General features: G+C 41.5%; 1 protein-coding gene across 2 annotated transcripts; it reads left to right on the forward strand.

Moving 5' to 3' along the window:
* The first annotated feature begins 627 nt into the window (after positions 1–627).
* Sft2d1 (SFT2 domain containing 1) lies at positions 628–22,261 on the forward strand. Of its 2 annotated transcripts, XR_010041969.1 has the most exons (9): positions 628–788; positions 12,345–12,431; positions 12,930–13,012; positions 14,188–14,269; positions 17,004–17,039; positions 18,554–18,612; positions 19,937–19,966; positions 20,106–20,189; positions 21,743–22,261. XR_010041969.1 is itself a non-coding variant. In XM_003466375.5 (8 exons), the coding sequence occupies exons 1-8, from the start codon at positions 726–728 to the stop codon at positions 21,780–21,782; spliced, it is 480 nt and encodes a 159-aa protein (XP_003466423.1). In that variant the 5' UTR covers positions 630–725; the 3' UTR covers positions 21,783–22,261. The 2 variants fall into 2 exon arrangements, 1 of the variants encoding a protein (XP_003466423.1); XM_003466375.5 differs by lacking the exon at positions 20,106–20,189 and having other exon boundaries at positions 630–788.
* The last annotated feature ends 1,726 nt before the right edge of the window (positions 22,262–23,987 follow it).

Raw genomic sequence — 23,987 nt, forward strand, 5'->3', positions numbered from 1 at the left:
AACGCATACGAGGCAGGCAGCCTTAATATTTCAGCTTTCCTTTGCAGCATGGTAACAGAAGGAAAAAAATGTCACTTTGACCACCCAGCATTGGACGGAGAACAGTAACCACTTATTCAAAGGCTCGCAGGTTTGATGCCAAAGTAGCAGATGGGTTGTGTAAGTGAATTCCTCTTGCAAAACAAAAGGCAAACCCGCAAGCCTCTGTATTTGTGGCGACAGCGTGAGGTGTTATCTATCTAAGACATTTGTCCCTCAGGTCTAGGAGGCCAGGGAAGGGGCGGGGTGGGGGGCACGATTGTAGGGGTCTCTGGTGATCCCAGAGCAGCAGTCCGGGACACGCTCTGGGTCATCCCCACGGCGACCTCGCCCAGCAAGACTCTCCCGGCTGTCTGCAGGATGCCACGCCTGCAGGGTGAGCGTCCGCGGCGTGCAGGATTGAACTCAACGCTGTGTTCCATCTAGGACCCGGGACGCACCGCGCATTCCCCGCGGAGCGCGCAGACAGATGCAAAGCACAACTTGAACGACTTACACCCCCACTTCACAGAGCGCGGAGAGGGAGGAGATGCGCTTGCGCGGACTGCCCAGGATGCGGCGCAAGAGCTCCGGATGCGGTGAGCCCGCACTTCCGGCTGGAGCGTTGGGGTTCGGGTTCCGGGTTTCCGGGTGGGTGCGAGCTACCGGCGGGCGAGAGGACCGCACTGCGGCCCGCTGACGGGGCCATGGAGAAGCTGCGGCGGGTCCTGAGTGGTCAGGACGACGAGGAGCAAGGCCTGACCTCACAGGTAACGACCCCGCGCTGGCTCCCGGCCTGCTGGCCGGGGCGAGGACTGAGGGGCGGATCGGGCGGGGAACGTCCCGCCGCCTCCGGCCTGCCTTCCTTGGGCTAGGGACGCCCTCGGGTGTGCCCGCGGACACTTCGCGCCGTGAGTTCCGCCCCCTGCCCGGGTGGCGTCTGCCCGTCCGGTGCGCGCCCGGAGCCCTTGTGCTCCGACAGATGTGCGCGCCGCTCCCAGGCGGAGCTCCGGGACGCCCACAGTCTCGGCGGCGGCGCTGGAAAATGAGGGGCTGTGAGTGTGGGGAGTGTTTCAAATGTAGTGAGGTTGGAGGCCAGCAGACAGGTCACCGACAGGTGAAGTAACACGGAATTAAAAGCTTTCGAAGGCACCGAAGCCTAGTAAGAGTTCTTTCTTTCTTAAAATAATAATTTAAAAAAGCCTTTGTTTCTTGTATCAGCGATTTACCCGTGAGACTTGATAAGAGTTCCTTCCTTCAGCGTTAAAAATAGGAGTGGAGCGGAACAGCTTTGTGCTTTCTTATTTGCATTCAGACATATTTTTGCGTGGCTGACAGAGTGGAACACTTGAAGCTGAGTTCTATCACATGAGTATCTTTTCTGTTTCTTTCCCTTTCTGATTTACTTCCTTGTCACCGTGTTTGTTCTGCATGTCTTGATGGCAGGACTCTGGGCTAGTCTGTGAGGGTCCAGAGTCTATAAGATAAGTATGTAACTGCTCGAAGTGAACTCTGTAAATCGTAATAAATACAAGAGCTCATAGATCAGGGATGGAGACCGAGTGCCCAGACTGAAATCCAAAACCTACTTATTTATTGCAAAGTTATTGCAGTGTCAGCACTGCAATTAAAGTCAAATACTAAAGCTTTAGTTTAGAAAAACAAACGTGTTTGCCTTACACAATAACAAAGCTTTCAATGATACAAACAGCTTTTTAATGAAAGATAAGTTTGCATTTGACACTTCTGTGTTACCTGACACTCAGCTGCTGGCGTGATGCTGGGGTGGCTTGGCTCAGGTGCCCACTGTGAGACATATGCCATAGGTTTGCCATTGCTTGTAGATTGTCATCAGCACTGGCAGGAAGGCAGTTAATTTATAATTTTTTCATATCATTTGTAATATTTTTATTGTTCCATTTTGTATGCTCCACTTTATGCTCTAGATCTTTGCTATACAATGCAGTAGCTATACCCACGTGTGACCATTTAACTTTAAGATTTAATACATTTTAAAATTTGGTTCCTTTACTCATACATTGCCGCATTTCACATGTCCAGTAGATGCGCATGGTCAGTGACCACTGCATGGACAGTGACATAATAGAATGTTTCCACTGTAGGAAGATCTGTTGGACAGTGCTGTTCTAAACTCTGGAGACATGAAGATGATATTGTGCCTTCTCTTAAGGCTGCTGTATAAAAGGCAGAAAAATACACAGATAAGTAGTGGATCAAAAGTCAGATTGGTGTTGCCAAAAGCTGTGAGTTCAGGGCCAGGGATTTAGCTCAGTAGCATAAGCGCCTATCTGGCAAGTACAAGTTTAAGTTTGATCTCAGGTACAAAAAAAAAAAAAAAAGGCTGTGAGTTCACAGGGAATTGTTGATTCAAAAAATCTTTGGGTTCCCATATATATACACTTGGCACTGTGTTCAGGGTGCTGGTGTTATGTAACAGTGCCTAACACAAAGCCTCCCTCACATGGAGGTAGCATTTAACTGAGAGAACAGTTGATAAGCAAATAAGTATATAATGTGTCAGGCAACACCCATGCTGTGGATAAGTTAAAGCCGAAGGAGGAACTTGAGATTGCCATCTAACATGAGGTAGTGTAAAGGCCTCCCAATTAGGATGGTATCTGAGCATGGATGTGAATGACTTCTGGGGTATCACAGCATCACAGCGAGTAGCCCTCAAAGTCCTGAAGAAGTGCAAGCACAGAGTGCAGCTGATGACAGAGCTCTGAGAACAGAGTGTGATGAGCTTGTTTAGGCCAGTACAGAGGTCAGGGTGCTGGAGCGGAGAGGGAGAAGATGGCCAGGTGTGGGAGACAGGCAGGAGCAAGCGGGATTCCCAGTCCTGTTGTGGGTTGTAGGTTTAGCTTTTACTGGGAATGGATTGACTGCCTCTAGTTTTTGAGTAGAGTAGTAATGTGACTGACAGGTTTGAAAGGCTCAGGCCACCCTGGAGGACAACGTGTAAGGTGAAGACAGAAGTGAGAAGCCAAATGCTGGTGAGGAGACTAGGACTGTAGTGTCAGTAAGAGATGACTGACTTTGTGGGCTTCAGTCAGGGACAGAAGTAATAGCCGTTTAAAAGCAGGCAGGCAGATTTTGTATATGGCTTGAATGTAGAACCACATGTTAGTTTAACAGATTGGGTGTGTGAGAGCCAGAGGAGCTAAGGCTCCCCGCCAATGCACACCATGGTGCTTGACTTGAGCAGCTGGAAGGATGGAGGCTCCTTTATCTGGGATATGGGAAGTGCGGGTTCCGAGAGAAAAATCACTTCACTGTGGATGCTAAGTCTGAGGTATCAGGTAGGCAAGTGTCAGAAAGGCAGATGGCTATACGCCTCTGGAGTCTGTGGAAGGAAAGAAGAGGAAGATGAACTTACTAAAGGATTGTATGTAAGCAGAAAAGAGGTAAGACTCAAGATTTAACCTTGGCAGGTCCCTAGTGCTCAAAAATTAGAATGAACTGGAGTGATAAAGAGGGCTGAAAGGAGTGGCCTTTGAGGAAGGAGAGCCAAGCACAAGGGATGTCCTAGGAAGAGAGCAAAGAGTGTTGTGATAAGGAGGGTTAGGTGTTGTGACTGGGCTCCTAAATTAAAAATTGAGATTATAAATAGAAGTCACAAGTTACTTCTGTGAAAACAGTTTTGGTGGCTAGATAGGGGTGAAAGCCTAATAGAAATGGCTCAGCAGAGAACAGAAAGGAAGTGGAGACAGTGAGTGCAGTATCACTGTGATTTTTGCCATAAAGCAAATAAGTGAGTTAGGTAATCAGAAGATGAAGTAGGATGAAGGAATATTTTATTTTATTTATTTTTTTGAGACAAGTCTCATTATGCAGTGTAGGCAGGCCTTGAATTCGCTATGTAGCCCAGGCTGCCTCAAACTTACAGCAACTCTTTTTCCCTCAGCCTCTCTAGTGCTGGAATTACAGGCATGTACCACCACACCTGGCAAACATTGTATTTTTAAAGTTATATAAAATATTAGATGAAAATAATCCAAAAAAGGGGGAAATGATGATCCCGAGCAAGAGAGAGGTCTTTGCAGGGTGCTGACCAGGAATGGCTGGCACAGATGCAGATGCTGTGGTTAGGGCTGTGGACTACTAAACTGTTATCACTGAAATAAGAAATAAGGTTACCAGTTTCAAGTTTGGAGAAGGTGGATTTTGAAAGTTCAAGGAGAAGGTGTGAAGTGGTTAACAGAGTAGGAGAGAAGTTGATAGGGAGATATGTAGACTTGTCAGAATACCAAAACTTCACCTGCAGTTAGTGGTCTTGAATTTAAAACAAGAGTCAGCATAGTTTCAGTTTTCCCTCCAGCCACAGTGCATGGTAGAGTTTAGATTTTATCTGATAAAATCTCCTCCCATCAGGAGAAGAGAGCAGAGTTAAGAGTGGATACAGGAGGTGATTATAGGACAGCCAGAGAGAATGGGAAGGGGGGAATGGTGGGGAAATGGTAGGATCCGTGGGTAAGGTGAGATACTTGAACTTGAGGTTACAGAGACTGTGGATACTACAAATGTGCTTGTTTTGTTTGGTCGGTTGGGGTTTTGAGACAAGGTCTCACTATGTAGTTTGGGATAGCCTTAAACTCACTGTGTAGCCCAGTCTGGTCTCAAACTCCTATTGATCTTCCTGCCTTACATTGCAAGTGCTGGGATTACAGATGTGTGGCACCACAGCTGGCAGTGTTCTTGTCATTAATAGACATGAGGTTGAGTGGCTGCAGTAATGGGAAGGATTGGATAAGTGGAGGGGAAATAATAAGGATCAAATAGTCTAGAGATTGGTCACACTATTAAGGACCAAGATGTGGTGGACAGACGATAGTAACCCTCGAAGGAGGAGGAAAGTGACCTGGAGGGAGTTAGTAACACGGTGAGGAAAGGAATTAGAGGCGCCCGGTCAAGGTGCCTGAAAGCAGGTGTCTTTAGAAAAGAGGAAGGGGCAGGAGAGGGAGTGTGGAAAGGAGCACACCCATTCCGCACCATGTGTCCCAGTGGTAAGGGTACATGAAGAGAACACAGGCCCTAGAGAGGGTGCAGGCAAAACCAAAATTAGACTCAACAGAAAGATAGTAGGGGTGATCAGAGGAGGGTGAGGATATCAGAGCATCATTGGGTGCTTGGGGTGGGTGGGAGATGGAAATGGATTACAGGTGTCTGGGCCAGAGAGGGGTGAGACACATCCTGAGTCTTGGTTTCTTACAGCTGGTCCTATGCAGGATAGGGGACACAGTGGAAGGGGCCCGGTCCTAGGCTGGCTATGGAGCTGGCCAGCCTTGGCAGTGAGGGTCACGGGAACTCCTAGGGCCTAGGTTGCTCTATCCTGCTGCTTAGAGGGCTTGAGGCTTGGAAGGATGCCTGGGAAGAATAAAGGGGATCATCCCATCATGTTTCTCTACTGGGTGTAGCAGCAAACCCTGACCCTTCCACTGCCTCTCAGATCTCCCCTGACCTGACTTTGTCTGCCTCCCAGAGCAACTGGACTCTACCATCTCTGTTCTTGAGGTTGAGCTTTTTTTTTTCCTGCCCAGGATATTTGCATTTGCAACCCATTTCTTTTCAAGGTTGAAATCATCGCTTTCAAGTCTATAATGAGCCTCTTATTCCAGTTACTGTACATCTTTGCTTCCTGTTTAGAAATTGCTCCATTCTCTCACCTCCTCATTTGTTTATGGCCTTTCTCACTTGAATGTAGGCATCATTCGGGCTTGGTCTTGTTTCCAGTTGTACATCCAGAGCCTACCAGGTACCTGCAGTGAATATTTGTTTATAAAGCCTTGACCGCACCAACAGATGCCAAGTGTTTTGAATTTGGACAGGTGCTAAGAGAAGAGCACTTGGGTAATCATGTACCAAGGATCTAATGAAGCCTTTTATTTGATACCCTTCACACACAACTTTATTTAAAAGTCTGCAAGGTGTCTTTTTGGGCTACTATAATGACATTTCCTAGACCGAGTGGCTTATAAATAACAGAAATTTACTTCTTATAGTTCTGAAGTCTGGAAGTCTAAGATCAAGGTACCAGTAAAATGCCATATTTGATGAACTGCTTTTTGATTCATAGATGGTACTTTCTTTTTATGTCCTTGTGTGGTAAGGGGCTGGGGATTTAGCTCAGTGGCATAAGCGCCTGTCTTGCAAGCAGGCAGTCGTGAGTTCGATCCCTGGTACCGATAAAAAAAACGAAAAAGACAAAAAAAAAAAAAAATGTCCTTGTGTGGTATAGGAATGAGAGCTATCTGGAATGGGGCCTCTCTGGAAAGAGAACTACTCAGACCAGAGAGCTTTGTTCTGTGACCTAATCATTTTCCAGAGGCTCTCTTCCTTGTACTATCATCTTGGGGATTAAGATTTTATTCCATGACTTAGAGTAGACATTCAGATCATAGCACAGAGTTTCAGACAAGTCATTTGCTTGTGGATTGATTATTCTGTAATTTACAAATGGAAATAATTTGTCACAGTATTTTACCTTAAAGTCCATTATATGAAAGATATCATAGGAGGAAAACACCCTACTGTTATACAAATTTAAACTCTTGCAGCCTTTGTCACAAGACTGTAAGTGTAGTACCTACTACGACACTATAAAATATGAATTGGTTCTTCATCCTGTTTTCTGTCTTACAGCTCCTGAAGTCCTTGGAATCTGTGAAACGATCATGTCTTTTTGTATGCTGATGAGTTGGCTTGTGGTTGGCCACCTCTGGTGGCTTCAGGATGGGGGCTGGTCCCTAGAAAAACCTTCGTAGAATTAGAAGGTTGAGCCCTTATAGTCCTATCTCCTACTCTCAGAAGGGTGGAGGGCCTGAAGGTTAATTTGATCTCACAACTGATGATTTATGTATGTCTGTGTAATGAATCTTCCATAAAATCCCAAAGGATGTGGTTTGGAAAGATTTGGAATAATTGAACGTAAGGAAGCTCCTAGAGTCCAAGCCCAGAAAGTCATGGAAGTGCTACACTTAGCCCCAACACCTTGCCCTGTGCATCTGTTCATCTGTGTCTTATGTAATGTCTTTATAACAAGCCAGGAAATGTATTTTCCTGAGTTCTGTAAGCCACTTTTTATGGATTCTGAGGGATTTCCTTGGAAGCACAGGTAAAACAACCTGAGACCTCGCCCTCTGGTATCTAATTCTGTTTCGATATGCATAATGTCAGAACTAACTTGGCTCAGAGTACGTCTGTTGTATCCATGGCTGCAGATCTATCTATACGGTGTGTAGCTTTAAGATTGAGTGTGATTTGGGTCTTCCTCATTGCCTCCTGTCTTCCCTTCACTGTTCACATAGTGGTTGGGCAAGTGTTTAACACATTCATCCCAGAGCTGTAATTCATGTCTTGTTGGTAGCTTGAACCTCTGGTGGTTCATGCATGACTGTCCTATTGGATAACTTTTAATTAATTTTATTATTAAAACGACTGATAAAAGTGATTAGAGTCATTCAAGCTGCCGGTGGGAGTTATGGATGTACTGCCAGTGGTTCATGCCAGCGACAACATGTTAAGAGATCAGGACAGCAGGGAAGGGGAGGCTGGAAGAAGCATTATCTTTCCAGGGAGAGGGAACCAAGGCTACAGAGGGACAAGGAACAAGACAGTCCAGAGCAGTGCTACAGGAACAGGTCGCAGAGAAGGTAGGTCCAGGGAGAGTACCCAAGTGTCCAGTGCTCTCAGAATGAAAAGAAGGTTCATGTCTCAAAGAAAAAGAATCTCGTGACTGAAAGCTAGGAAGGTCTTTTATGTCTGCATCTTCAGTCAGGTAAGGGATGAAGCTAGAGTAGTCAAGGAGAGCCCAGCAGGCCTCTTCCTGCCTCAGACACAGCCAGGAGAGGAGGCACAAACTATGTGAAGGGGCCCGGGCTGGCCAAAGCCAGCTAAAGGCTAAAGTCTAGACTGCAGCAGTATGAGTAGCTGTGGCCATTGTGTATGGTCAGGCCTGTGCTGTGGTCTGAACGTTGGCCCCTGGCCTCCTGGGTCAGATTTTGAATCCTGAGTCTCAGGATAAGAGTTTTAAGAGCTAAGGCCTTTGAGAAGTGATTAGGAACACAACTTGTGCCCTTATAAAAGACATTGTTTGCTCCCAGCAGCATGTGCCATCCGACAGACACTTAAATCTGCTGGTACATTGATCTTGGATGTGCAGTTTCAACAGCTGTTGGAAATAGATTTCTGTTCTTTATTAGTTGCCTAGTTTGGTGTTTTAGTTAGAGTAACCAGCACATAGGTATTTAATTAGGAGATGGACCTCTTAGCCAGTACTTAGAGAAGCCCATAGGCACACTCAGTATGTGTTAGTTAAATGAGTTAATGAAGAAGTGAATGGAGGAATGAATGTGTAGAGGCTGAATGATGACAAGTCAGATTTTTGTTATGGTGGAGGTTTAAAACGTGTAAAAGTAAATGGCCATGGTCTCAGAAAGAACAGGAAAAAACCTGATAGTATAAATTGCTGAAACTTTTAGATGCTCCTGTATGTCTGTCCCATGACAGTCCCCAAGCAATGCTTAGTTGAGGGACTGCTAAAGTAGAGGAAGGAAGGTTTACCTCACAATGGGAATCTGTCAGATGGCTGCAACAGACAAAGAATTTTGGTTATCTTATCAAAGCTATGTACCATGTAATTCCTACTGAGAAAGAGGGAAAGGGCCATGGGCCAACTAAAAGGTACTAGTAGAGGAGCAGTCAGGTCCCAGCTGTTGAATCAGCTGTGGGAAGAGATTGGGGTTGTTGAGTAAGAACTTGAATTTTAGAGATGGATGGTCTCAGGTGGTAAGAGAGCCTTGAGAGTGACCATTAGAGATTTGGGATGAGGAGCAAGAGGCCATGCTGTTTTCATTCGTTTGGTGGACCCGGGTAGGACCTTTGATCAGGAGAGAGAATGACAGAGAGCAGGAGACAGAGGAGGAGGGTGAGAGTGGCTGGTGACCCCCATTCCCACCCCAAGCAAGTTGGGCAGCTGTTTGTGCTGCTGCAATTGTTATTACTTGTGTTGATTTGTCTACAGATCTTTAACTTGTTATGCATCACTGTTACTTTGAAAAAGGAATGGAGAAGTAAAGGTATTGGTGTGCTCCCTTGATTGAGACCCTTTCCCTGGAGGCCAGTAACAAGGAGCCAGCTGTCCCTTGTGACTCCCTCCCCACCAAAACTCAGCTTGTCCTTAAGAGGATCCCTTCGCCTATCCTTGATGCAGCTGCTGCTCATCTTTTCCTGTTTTTTTCCCTTTGCTTGTGGATTTCTCATGGGTTCTGTCACAGGCTGTGGTGTTTTAGCATGACGTGGTGAAGCCCTTGAGGATGGGGAGAGTGAATCTTGCTCTCCTCCCCCTTTCTTTTTGCTTCCTTTTCCTTTGGTGACAAATCAGTAAAATAAATGTTGGGGGGTTTTTGAGAGGGATAAGGTGGCTATTTTAATGTACATGTATTTTTGTTGTAGGGCTAAGTTTTAAGAGATCAGCACATAGGCTGGAGTTGTTCCTCATGCTAGTTGAAAAAGAAAGTAACACACAGGCGCTTATGCAGAGCAGAACTGGAGGCTGGGAAAAGGAAGACCTTTGTCTCCTACCTGAAAAATGTAGAGATTTTCTTGCATGTTGAAGCATTACACAGTTCTTCCAATTAGGAGTTGGGAAATCTGATTTGTTTTTGTATCTGGGACACAAGTCATTTGCTTGTGGATTGATTATTCCATATTTGCAAATTAAAACTGGGCTTCTTGCAAGCTCGCAGTCGTGAGTTTGATCCCTAGAACTAATTTAAAAAAAAAAAAAAGAGAAAGAAAACTGGGCTTCATTTTTAAAGACTGTTACACAGAAGACTGGAATAAGAGGGAAAAGGTGACCATTGTCCAAATAACCATCCTCTCATTACTGATGGGAAAAATAATTTGGCTGTTAAAAATGTTCTGTCCATTAAATTTAGAAACAATGTGATGATGTAAATTTATAAAGAAAAATAAAAATGAATTATTTTCCCTTCCCCCATTAGTCTTCATGGGGTTGTAGACTCATTAACCTTTAGAAATCATAATTAGCGTATCATTTGCATTTTTTAAATTGACAAATAGAATTGTATAATTTATGATATATACCAGAGTATTTCCGTACACATGTACATACATTGTGGAATGGCAAAATTAATATTTCTACTTTTTAGTGACTTATTAGATTATTTACTAAGTAAAAGAGTCTTTAGGGTTTTTTTTTTTTTTTTGCTTTGTTAAAATGTATATGATGTATTCTTCCTGACCAGAAGCAATGAAAATTATATGTTTTATGGGCAAGTTCATTTATCTAACCAAACAGTTTTGCTGTAGACACATGACATTACTGGAAATAAAAATGTCTGAAATTAAAACAAAGTTTAAAAACATTTAAGATGTGTTACATGGACAAACTACTTAGCTATTTTATTTGCTTTTCATGCTGCACAAGGATTCTGAGTTTATCTACTGAGGTAAGGAATAAAATTAAAGGTATTGTGAGCTGCTTTATGTAACTTTCCTTTCTTTGTTTCATGATTTTCAAAACCCCATCATAAATATGTAGTCTTATTTTTATATGTTGTCTTAGTCACTTTCTTGTTGCTGGGACAAAATATTCAACACTCCCACTTTAAAGGGGGAGGGGTTTTTTTTAGCTCACTGTTACAGTCCATGGCCCTGCTGGCTCCAAGGCAGAAACTGCATGGTGGAAAGGGCCAGTGGAGGGACACTGCTCAACTCATGGCGGCCAGGAAGGAAAGAATAAAGGATGGAGTGGGGAAGCCCAGGGACCCACCTTTCCCACCAGGGCCCACCACCTAGCAGCACACTCCGCTCCTTAACAGTGGATGAATCCACTAAGATGTACAGTGTCCCCGTAATCCACCTTTCAACACTCCCACATCTGAGAACAGGAGAGTTTTGGGGGATATTCTAGATCCAAACCACAAGTGTATGTATTAGTATAAGTTAGAAATGTAAATTTTAGTAGTGACTTGGTGATCTAAATGCTTACTCATTACTGTATGGTGGATTGTCATTCTGTTCGTTTAATACAAACATAGCAATTTCTTTTTCCTACATAATTTGGTTAGAATTTGCATGGCTTACAATCATTTATTTTTATTTTTATTTTTATTTTTATTTTTTTGAGACAAGATCTCACTATGTAGTTTTTTGAACTCACTATGTAGTTCAGGTTGGCCTTGAATGCATGGCAGACCTCTTGCCTCAACCTCCCCAGTGCTGGGATTACAAGTGTGTGCCACTACACCAGCCACATAATCATTTTAAAAATGTATTTTTTTTCAGCAGTTGAGGAGGTCCTAGTGCACTTGTGAATTGACTTGAAATGAATTTTGCATTTTCTTTCTTTTTTTGTGGGGAGGTGTTGTTTTTTGGGGGGGTGAGTATTGAACTCAGAGCCATCATGCCGAGCTACATTCCCCATTCCTTTATTTTTTAATTTTTGTTTTGAGACAAGGTCTCACCAAGTCCCAAATTCTCCAGTTTGCACAGATAATCTTCCTGCCGCAGCCTCCCGGAGTTCTGGGGTTGCAGGTGTGGTTCTTCACACCCAGTTTAATCTTTTTATGATGAAAGTTGTTAATTACGCTATGTGAATAGGATGCTGCAGACCCTGCTCAGGCTCCCTTTTAAGCTGGTGCAGTATGCTGCACTGCTGCACTCCCTGCAAGGTACAGTGACTCCCACTGCACTCCAGCTACAGCCCGTAATTGCTGAAGGGGAGGGTCCCCCTGTCTCAAGCAGATCTGCCTCTTAACACCCCACCCCCATGGACTTCCCCTCAGCAGCTGAAACCACATCTTTGCTTAGCACTTTCTTCTTCCTGTCCAGCTGCTCATACTTCTTCAAATGTTTCTGCCAAGAGAAGGCTGTGCATTTCAGGCCCTGAAACCCAGAATTTTTAGAGGACATAGACCCCTGTTTGTTTCCACCCAACCTCAGCAGTTACCAGCATGTTGCCCACCTTGTTTACCTGTTCCCTATATTTTCACTCCTCATATATCTTTTATCTGTCTCCTACATTATGCCATTTTATCCTGATCAGTATGCATCTATGTCTAGAATAGAAACATCATTTTGTGAAGTATCAGTAATATTGTTATCAGCCTTGGTGAAATTTGCAGTGTCATTTGATAAAATATCCTGATCTTATGACTCTACAGATGTTACATTGAACATGCAAAGCAAACACTGAGCATATATGTTAAAATTTTGCCTTGATAATGTAAAAAGTCAAATTAGCACATGATGATTTAATTCTAAATTATCCCTCTCTTTCTAAGGTTCTGGATGCTTCATCCCTTAGTTTCAACACTAGATTGAAGTGGTTTGTCATATGCTTCGTGGCTGGTGTTTCCTTTTCTATCCTTGTAAGTAGATTGCTTAATAATTTTATTTTGTATTAATACCAAAAAGTAATCTACTTCACCTAAATGCTTGGTAGACTGTTTTGATGGAACATACTTAGCTGAAATAAAGTGTTAGAAACCAATAAAAAGATGTAGAAACTAGAGTTTTGCAAATTGTTAAATTTATTTTACTGAGATAACATCAGTGTGTCTTGAGAACTCAAGAGTAAATGTGTTTTTTACTTGTTTTAACTGGACGTTTAAAATGAGTGATTTTAATAGAGTAAGATTTATTGACAAGTACTAAGTTTTGTTATGGCACATTTGTATATACTTATACAAATAGGCAAAAAAGATATTAATATATAACATTGAAATTTGTTTTTACTATGTAGAGACTATGTTTTAACACAAATCTATTAACATTATTACATAATATTTATATTAGTGTGCCTCATTTATAATATCAGTCATTAAGATCATGAGGTTATTTTTAACTAACTATAATGTCTGACTTAGGGAACTGCATTGCTGTGGCTTCCTGGTGGCATAAAGCTTTTTGCAGTGTTTTATACCCTTGGAAATCTTGCAGCATTAGCCAGGTATGTGTGTGTATGTTTGGCTTCTCAAAATGCAAGTTTTGCTGTCACTATCAAATTTACCTTTTTAACATGCACTTAGCTAGTAGAAGGTTCTATAACTCTGTACATGGTATAAAATCAGCTACAACATTTATATTCATTCCATAATACAGACTCCTGCTACATGCCAGCTTCTGTAACAGACAGAGAACTAACGAGAGTGGGCAGCATTTTGGGGAGCACATGCCATATGCCAGGTACTCCTCTGAGTGCCTTGTATCTGTTATAGCAGGTTTATGAGGTAAGGGCCTGTCTTGTTCCTGTGGGCTAGCTGGCTGTGGTTACGTAGACAGTGAATCATCTGCCCACAGTGGGGCTCCTCATAAGTCAAGTGGGGTGGAATTGTAGGCAAGCAGTCGGCTCCAGAGTCTAGACTTGTAGGTGCTGCATCCTGGCCCTTCCTCCTGTGGAGCTCAGGGTTAGAGATGGCTGAATAACAAACTAGAAAAAGATAGGATAGTATTGGCATAGTGCAAAGAAAATCGGTGATGTGGCAGTAACAGAATAGCTACGTTGTTTGTGTGCTGAGTTCCTTTTTGACACTTTCACTGCATCTTTGGATATGCAGCTTGTTTTAGTCCATTTGTGCAGCTTAATGGAATACCTCATACAAGCCAGACATGGTGGCGCACTCCTACCATTAGGAGGCTGAGGCAGGAGGATTGTTGCAAGTTTGAGACCAGCCTGGGCTACAAAGTGAGTTCAAAGCCAGCCTGAACTGCACAGCAAGACCCTGTCTCAAAAAGACCAAAAAAAAAAAAAAAAAAAAAAAACCAGAATACCTCAGACTAAGCAATTAATAAATTTAAAGCTTCTTAAAATTCTGGAGGCTGGAAATTAAAGATAAAAGTTTGGGTTGTCTGGTGAGGTCTTGTCCTAGAGTGGGGAAAGTGGAGAAACAAGGCCCTGATTTCACTTAGAAAGGAGCAGCCCTGTAGCTTTGTCACAGCTGCAAGCTGTCACTTCAGCAGCATGTTCGAACCATAGTATTTGTGGAGTATACTTTTAAAGTTAGGAAAAACAAAACACAGTAGAGGAGGATTTTTATTAAATAAGTCTTTTTTTAAAAGCAGTTTATTTTTGTATAGCCAGAAAAATCAGCACAGCCGTCTCAGTTGCTTTTTGTTTTTAAATAGCACGTGCTTTTTAATGGGACCCATGAAGCAGTTGAAGAAAATGTTTGAAACAACAAGATTACTTGCAACAATTGTTATGCTTGTAAGTAAATAATACTAGTTTTTAAAAGCTTTTCCTAGTAAAGGTATTTTATGTATTATTTTATGAATAATTGCTCCTAGGTATGTACATTGTACCCTTGTTGAATAAAATAATTATGTTCTCAAAAGTATGTGATTAGCATTTGTATTGTACTATATTTCCTAAAATTATAGTTGGGTTAAAAACTGTTTTCTGTTGTATATTATCCATCATTGTAGGTGTGTGCACATATAATGAAAATTAGAGCTTTTTCAGCCCTGTAGATTGTTGGATTGTCTATACTGTTTGAAGGGAAGGAATAGAAGATAGGTTACTTCTGAGTTCATTTGCATCTTGTTAGGAAGATCTGGCATTTTTTGCCGTCTAGATTTTGTACCTGCATTGCTTACTTGACAAATAATTCTAACAGTGTGGCTTCTTTAACAATATTGTACTTTTAAGTTGCCCTTTTAAGTTGGCATTGTGGGTCCTGCCCAAGACCAGCAGTTGTTACTCTTAAGTGTTCTCTTAATTTTCAGTCTGAGTGTAGAGTGTGGCTAGAGTGTTTCCATCATCATACATTTTAGGTTTTTAGGTGATTGATGTTTTGTGTAGGATAGACAGAGAAACAACAGCTTGCTCAAATCATGTCTCTGGTTCCCAACTCACTGGATCAGCATCTCTTAGCAATTTCTATTGCTGTAGAGCATTTGTGATATTGAGAGCCTCCTACCCACCCAGTATTGGGGATTAAGCCCAGGGCCCTCCCACTGAACTACATCATCCCCATTCAACCCCTCATCTTCAGACAGGGTTTCACTAAAATTGTACATACTGGGCTCAGACTTAAAAGTTCTTTCTCCCTCCTTTGCCCTCTCAAAGTATTGGGATTAGAGATTTAGCTCAGGGGCATAAGTACTTGCCTGATAAATGCAAGGTCCTGAGTTCAATCACCAGTACCAAAAAAAAAGTGCTGGGGATTTAGCTCAGCTGCATGAGGTGGAGCCCTATATTGGGATACAGATGTGCACCACCATACCCAGCTGTGTTTAAAGAATTTAAGTCAGTATTAACTAGTTTTTATTTTGAATTGTTAACGTTATCTTTTGAAACACAACGAACCTACATTTAATTTGTAAGAAAATGTTTACAATCTGCCTGGCAGTCTTATGCCATTTTTTTTGGTGGGGAGCTGTTTTGGCTTAATTTTATTTTTATTGTTTAATTATTTTTATAACTCTTGAATTGCCTATAGCTTACAGAGTATATGAATGTATTTTATTTTATTTTTATTTGAGGCGGGTACCAGGAATCAAACTCAGAACCCTGCATTTGGCAGGCAGGTGCTGTACTACTGAGCTATATCCTTTTCCCCTCAATGTATTTATTAATATTTAACTTAACCTAAGTAACAGGGCAATTATCTTACACTGGTGAGCTACAAAAGTTTTTATTCCACTAAAATTTTACTTAGATTTGTTTTAAGCTATCTTAAGTTTTTTAAAGCAGTATACCTTACAGATAGTTGAGAGAATGTCAGAACGTTTTGGAAGTATAAAATACTTTCCTAGAGGGACTATCATAGTTTAAGTGGATCCAGTCTGCGCATCAACGAAGACAGTGTCTCCAGACAAGTGCTCTGTTCGGTCTCATTTGCTGCTCACACAGACTGTGCCTTATAATAGTGGTGAGGAGACATCATCCTTGTGCCATCCCAGCACAGGTACATTGCATAAAGTCATCTTCTGATTTCTCACTACTGCAGCCCTCTAGGCAGGGCAGCAGGAGGCAGAGACCCCTGTTAGAGGAAAACTGAAGTCTAGACAGGTTCACTGGCATAAATCAGGACACTGATCACAGCGACAGGATTGGGATCCTATTAGATCTAACTGCCTCTCCTGTTCACCCTGTGTGACACAGGACAGGGCAGTAGAGCTGCTCTCACAGGGGCAGGGGGTCATGTAGTCTTTCTGTATTAAAAATCACAAGAATCATTGTTGAGCACAACTGAATTCACCCTGTATTGACATTTGTACTAATGATCACTGTTGCTAGACATTAACAGGAGCAACCATAGGACAACTTTTTATCTCTAAATATTTGTCAAAAGTTCTTTGAATTTACTTAACAGATTATTTATTAGTTGTTTCAGTCTGCCAAATGTCTTAGTTGTTTTTCTTATTGTTGAGACAAAATACCCAGTGCCCAAGTTAAAGGAGGAAAGGTTTATTTGACTCACAAGAGGTTTTAGTTCGAAGCTGTCTAGCTTCAAGGCATGGCAGAGGGACGTTGCAGAGGAGAAACAGTTCATGGCAGGCATGAGGTAGCGAGCAGCAAGAGACAATTGACAGGTTCTTTCTATCCTTGATACTGTCCAGGCTACCCACCCTTAGAGTGGGTGCGCTCACACTGAGGGTGGAGCACCCTTAATCCTACCCAGAACTGTGCCAAGCCAGTCAATGCATTAATTTAGTAATCACACACCCTAGATCCTGCCACCTCCAAAAAGCTCCGACGGCTTGAGGCTTGGTGTTGGGGTGGGGTGGGGTGGGGTGGGGCATCTGGAAACAAGCCATAACATCAAGAATAGTGCAATCATGACTTTAAATTGATAGTACTGGAATATGTAAGTTAAATGAGAGTCCACTGCCTCCTATTAATTATGTATTATCTATGCAGATGAATGCAGACTAGTTTGTACATTTGTGTCTGACTCTTGAAGGATCTCAGACTGTTTACTTTTCCTTTCCTACAGCTATGCTTGGTTTTCACCTTGTGTGCTGTTTTTTGGGTAAGTTACATGAGCTATGATGGCTTTCTGTTGCTGCATATCCCCACCAACCTGCAGTATCATTATGTAGTCGCCTCAAATAGCTCCAAGTCTAGTTTTTAAAACTGTCCAAAGATTAGGTGTTCCTAAAACGTGATTTGGCTAGGCATACAGTGGTGTCTGCTGTCTACAGTGTAGACAAAGGTAGCTGTTGAATATGTAAGTCCTCACAAGCTAACATTGCTGAGGCTGGGCTGATGTCTCTGACGCCATCTGGATGGGAAAGGCCTCATCCATGTCTGAGTCCTCTGCTCTGACTGCTGTGGGCTGTGCTGTGACTCTGTGGCTCAGGAGGAAAAAGGAGGAGGCAAGAGCAGGGATGGGTGACAAGATGGTTCAACTAGTAGGGAAGAGGACTGGAAAATAAAAGAGTAACTAAAAAGAGACAAAAGATCCTAAATGAGTGTTTTACCACTAAGGGATAAGTGAACAGCTCTTCGTTAGCCTCTGAGGACATTGCGTTATTATAATCTACTTCGCTTACTCCAGCTCCTGAGTCTTAATTTTATTCATTCATTGTGCCGTGCCTGCTGCCCGAAGGGCTTGGCGGCAATTCTTGAGCTACCAAGAAAATAACACATTTTTTTAAAAAAGAAGGGCAATATATTTTTAAAATGCTCCATTAAAAATTTCTGATTTTCTTTATTTTGATGATGTAAAGACCAATTTAAGTTACATAAGATTCACTTAAGTTCACTTATTAATTCATTAAGTTCATTTATTAATGATAAAGAATATTCTTTAAAAACTTTAGTAGATCTCTAAGAAACACTGATTTCCATTTTTGGGATGTTTTAGCATCCTGTTTGTAAGAACATTAAAAATAAAGAAGCAACTAAATAAAAACAACGATAGAGCTATAGCTGTAGCTCAGTGGTAGTGTGTTTGCCCAGCATGAACAAGGTTCTGGGTTTGATCCCCAAACTGAAACCAAATGAATCAACCAAAAAAATTCCCAAAATAGATTAAAGAGAGGATTCCCAAAATAGATTATATTTTGAGAGAGAATCGGGATAGAAATTGTTTATATTATTCCAGAAGATCATAGTACTAGTTTTTATTTTTTTGTAACAGTTTTATTTTTTTGGTACCAGGGATCAAACTCACAACTTTGCGCTTGCCAGGCAGGCGCTTATGCCGTTGAGCTAAATCCCTGGCCCAATAGTTTTATTTAAAAAAAAAAAAAGAAAAGAAACAAGAAGTCATGAGTAAATTCCACAAGGGATGTGGTCTGAATAAGAAGGCTTTTAATTGTTAATCCTAGAAAACATTAAGTATTTTAAGGATCTAATCTTTAAAAGTGTATTACTTTTACACAGTTATTTCAGTGACATTTAATAGATAATAGAGTTTTTAAAGTGACATATACTTTATGAGTATTTAAGCTTCCTAAATGTTATCAGACTAAAGTTTAACTTAATTGTAAAAAGTATTTTTACAACTCCTGAACTCATTTCTGTTTTTGCTCTCATTAGTGGCATAAGAAGGGGTTGGCCGTGTTATTCTGCATATTGCAGTTTTTGTCAATGACCTGGTAAGTCCTTCTTATACTAGTTAAAAAGCTAAAATCGCCTGGCCTGTGAAACATTTTGTTTGAATCTGTAAAACTCAGAACATTAGGGCTAGAAACATGTGCTTTGGATAAGAGCTTGTGAGGCCAGGTGAGGTGAGGTGAGGTGAGGTGAGGGTTAAGTCCTGCTGCTGGTGACAGTGTGCCTGCATAGTACCTTTAAGGGGAGCTGTGGAGGTGAGGGGTGCACCAATGGTGGGCAGAGAAGCTGCGCTCACATGGAAATACAGTGATACGTCCTGTGACAGAAAATGCTAAGGAATGTAGTCAGTGAGTGCCCCATGATCTTATAAAAAAGGCCAAATGACAGGATGAACCTGAGTGAAGGACAGTTTATCAGGTATTCAGCACTCTGTTCCTGGGTAATTACAAGCAGGCGCTCCTCCCAGTGGCCCTATGATAACCTAGAGATGCTCCATGTGGGCATTTTTCTCTTCCACTTTCTGAATATCCAAGTGCACATCTCCCTGGTCAGACAGTCGTGTCCTTTGCAGCCCTTTGTGTGTCCCTCGCCACATCTGGTCCATCTGTGTAGAGGCAATGAATTTTGGTCTAACTGAATATGCTCCTTGCCCTCTTCAGGTTAGATGATGAGTGTTTGCTTTGTTCTCTAGAAGTATGTCTTGCTTGACTCCTAATAACAATACCTTCCTCCTAGTTTTACAGTTTTAAATCTCTTTTAGATGTCATTCATCCTGAAATCAGTTGTTCTCTTGACCCTGTTCCTCTTTTCCATTGATAAGTAAAGCATCAACATATGTTTACAATGTAAAGTTGATGCTTTTTCATTGCAGTGTGGAGAAATTGAATATCTTGATTATTTTCTCCTTTTGACTTCAATTGCCTAATTTTACTCAATAATTGACTTATTCCTAAAGGAGAATATAATATTTCTTAGTTATTTTATAGTTCTATTTAAATAAAATAAAACAGTAAAAGTTCAGGATGTATTAGAATTATCTAGAGTGTTTGGTAATGGTGGTTCAGGGCCATTGCTCTGTGGTAGAGCACTTACCTTACCTAGCTTGTGTAGGCCCAAGGTTTAATCCCCAGCAATGAAAAAAAAAAAAAGCCAAGAAACATAAATAAAACTGTCTTTGATTAAAGATAGTGGGGCCTACTGCTTCAGGTTTTAAACAGGCTCATAAGTGACCCTTTTTGCTTTGGTCTGGGACCACGCTTTGAGAGCCTCTGAAGAACACCCTGCGGCAGTGTTAGACATGGCCTCTTGGTGGAAAGGAAGCTGCAGTGTGGAACACATGTTAACATTCTGGGCTCTTTGTTGCAGGTACAGTCTGTCATACATCCCATATGCAAGGTGAGCTTGTTTGAATTTCATTGTTATTTCTGGTTCTTTAATAATCTTTGGAAAGTTACATGAATTTAGATAATTTTTACATTAGAATTTTAAGAGTTCCCCCTCCTTTTTATTGATTTTTTTACTTTCTTACTTGAAGGAAGGAAGTAAGTTTTTAAATGAGTTGAAAAGAAGTTTGCCACTTGTAGTATCCACATGGAAGCATCTTGAATATGTGAAGCAGGTGGGTTGGGACTTTATTCCTGCCTTCCCACAAGAACTTTGTAGTTAGGAGATTTTGACAGGCAATTCCAGATTCCTCTGTGGCTAGCCATTTGGTAACTGCAAGCACAAATTCCAGTAAAACAAGTTTTACTTTGGGAAACAAACTGAGAAAATGAGATGTGATACGTGAATGTTTATTTTTAGAAATAGAAACATGTATAGACTATAATCAAGTGGTAACTTCCATTTTCTTAAACTTTGTAAAGATATTTTAATTTAGTCATGGAGGAAGACCAAAACTAACTCAAATTTAGACCTGAAAGATTTGGAAAAACATTCTGGAGAGGTGTGATTTTGCTTCTTTGTGAAATTAGAAGATGTGTTTTTTGCTTTGTTTTGTTTTGTTTGTAGAAAAAGCAAAATCATATACCTAATACTGCAAAACAAATCAGTTTCAGACAGATCATTGTTTCTGATGATCATTTATTATAAGGAGAAAAAGTGAACCACAGTCAAGTGCAGGTGAAGAAGCCAGAACAAGCGCTCTCAGAGGGTGACACAGCCATCTCAGGACATCACTTGGAGGCCGCCTGATGCTTTTCAACATTCAGCGTGAAGGGAGGGTTAGTGAGACAGGAGGTCTGCACTGTCCAGTCCCAGGCACGGGTCTGGAGAACACGCTTTCCCCAGAAATTTAGGATCTTACACAGAAGCACAAACTGTAGAGGAAGTCTCACATTTTTTGTTGTATTTTTTTTTCAAATCCATTTTATTCAAGGATAAAAAGAAAGAGAAAAACTACAACAAAATTTCAAAACACGTCAATCAAGGGATATCAGTGATACATTGTGCGTTGTCCCTTGGCAGATATTTTTAACAGTCTAAGTAAAAGGTTTTTTTTTTTTTAATGTATTATGTAATAATTCAAACATGCAGTTATGGATGAAAATATGAAAGATACATGAGGTTTATCACAGTCGTGTTTTATAATTCTTAGGATGCAGTGATAAATCATGGTGTTTTTCAAATCCATTTCTCGCTGGGTGTGGTGGCACATGCCTGTAATCCTAGCATCTGGGAGGTTGAGGCAGGAGGATCAGGCTTTAAAGGCCAGCATGAGTTTCAAAAGTGAGAAGCTGTGTCAAGAAACCAAAACCAAAACAAAACATAAAACTCAGTTTATTCATTCTTTTTTTTTTCTTTTTTTTGTACTGGAAATCGAACCTTGTGCTTGTCAAGCAGGCGCTTGTGCATCTGAGCTGTATCCCTGGCTCCATTTATTCCTTGTCAAAGTTAATTTGTCAGAGTTAATTCTTTCAGTAGGCTATTTTTGGTTTTTAAAATGTTTTTCTTTATATTAAGATCAGCATATGTGCTGGTGAAGATTTCCTAAAGTAAACAGCATTTTGGAAATTAGCACAATATTCCAGTCTCAGCTTTTATTTTAGGTGATATTTAGAACTGTACATGTACATTGTAAAAAAGCTGTCTTGCAATTGGCAGAAACTCATTTTGTAGATTTGCTCTTAAGGAATATTTGTTACATTCTGTTTTTTCCCTTGTTTTCATCAGGGATGCAGTACTTAAATGCTGTTCTTCTATACTAAATTGAAAAATCAGAAACGTCACATGGGAAAGGACACTGGAATGCAGCGGGACAGTCTGTTGTGCAGGAGGCTGTCCCTGGTGCAATGATCACTCCCGCAGCGTTGCAGGCCCATTTTGTGTTCTGGTAAAACACTCTTAGTTAAACTGTTCCATGCTCATTGCTTTAAATGCACTGTGTACTATTAACATGGGCTTCCAAAGATGAGATTTTAATCATTGTCAATTGTAAATACTCTTTAGCCAGTGGTTTTTTTAATGTTTTCAAAGAAGCTTTTGAAATGTGAATATTTAAGGGATAAATCTGTGCTGTGAGATACATGCAGCTTGTTTGGCTTTTAAAACATCTACATTTTTAAGCTACCCATTTTTTAACTTTGAAAATGTGAAGCTTTTTACTTTACGCTTAAAATTCCTTATTATGTACATGTAATAAAAATAATATATATCTTTACAATTTGAAATAAACCGATTTTGGAAAAATAACATTTTATGGATTCAATTTACAGTATTTCAAATGATTCAACTTAATAAATTTGCTTCATGCTGTATTTATGTAGAGGAAGAATATATAGATTCTCTCCTAAGTATTACCACTGAGCACAGTGTGCAAAAGAGATTAGCACTGAAAACAGCACCACTGAGGCAATCTGGGAGGGATGTAAGTGGGGCACTGATTATGAAGTTGCTGGCAAGAGGGGAGGTGACCCAGATGCCAGCAGCAACAGGAAGCTGCTTTACCCTACGGTGAGAATCAGGGCAGGAGACCACCACTGAACTAGGAGGTGGCCATTGAGAGGTAGCAGAGAGAAAGCCGCCGTAGCGTGGCACCCCCCTTCCTTCATGGGCAGGTCCTAGCCTACTCATGTGCAGCAGGAAGGGCCAAGTAGACATGGTCAGTGCAGGTAGTGTGAAGGAAAGGCAGTCCTCTCTCAGGCGAGTGAGGTTACTTAAGGAAAAGAGCCACAAAAGGGGGCAGAAGAATTGCTTTTGCATAGTTAGCAATATAAACCAGGGGTAACAAATGTTCTATTGGGACAGCAGACAGATCTTTGGGGAGATGAGTCTCTGCATGATGGAGTAGTGATTGCTAGGGCATTATGAGTAGTTGAGGTCATTGGTGTAACCAAGTGGGTAGCAGGAGGAGAGGGTAGGCCAGGATCAGACCCAAGGACAGTGGAAGTTGAACCAGATGACCAGCCCCCTCCTTCACTGTTACAGGGAGAGCACAGTCTAAGGAAAGGAGGTACCACAGACAGCACCACATCTTGGCCCCATGTAGGTGTCAGTTGTTATAATAAAGTGTACAGGCTACTGCCACAGAGACTCCATGGGGTGCTGTGGGGTGGAATGCAGTTCACTAGTTGTGGGGCAGGCCATGGCAGCAGTCAGGCAGAGGCCAGCAGTCAGCTGGTGTGGAGGAGGTGGGGCTGGTGAGTGCAGGAAACAGGCTGTAGAAAACACATTCCAAAGGGCAAGAGTCTTGCTTTAGACAACTAACAAATGACAGTAGTAATAAAAATAAGAGTTTAGTTCTTAACACAGGTTGGGGAAAAGCCCTTGTGTGTTGTGTATCCTCTGTGGGCCTGTTCTTCCATGTGGTCCTGGAAAGGTCCTGCAGGCACACACTGTGGGTGTCCAAGGTCTGTGAGAGGCATGTACATTCTTGCTTCCACTGTGCTCTGCTGTGCCTGAATCATCTAGTCTGCTTCCCTGTCATTATGAGACAGGAATATTATACAGGCAAGAAAACAGAATTGGGAACCCCCTTGAGAAGTAGCTGTTGACTTTTTTTTATTTATTTAAAGAGAGAAGAAAAAAAAAGGACATAAAAAAACAATGCAGTAAAAGGGTGCAAATAATACATTATTTCTAGAAAAAAATATATACAGTACGAAATCATCAGTTAATAGGTTACATATTATCTTCTCAGAAACAGTTGTCCATATCACTAAATTAAAGCATAAAAAGTGAACATTCATACAGTGAAATTGGAGACAGTTCCGTGCAGTGATCCAACACAAGCTCAGTTATATGGTTTTCCATCCTACACACTCAAACATACCTGCGGTTATATCCCTTAGTCCACCTTACTTTCCTCTTTTTTTTTATAGTAACAATTAGACTTTTAGGGCTTTATTACTCTCACAGTGTGGCTGTTGACTTTTAAAAGTGCAAGTGCTATCTGCTTGGCTGGGCTGGGGTTAGCCTC

Source organism: Cavia porcellus, unplaced genomic scaffold (genome assembly GCF_034190915.1).
Source record: "Cavia porcellus strain 051 isolate PalLab524CR breed Dunkin Hartley unplaced genomic scaffold, mCavPor4.1 scaffold_22, whole genome shotgun sequence".
Lineage (NCBI taxonomy): Eukaryota > Metazoa > Chordata > Mammalia > Rodentia > Caviidae > Cavia > Cavia porcellus.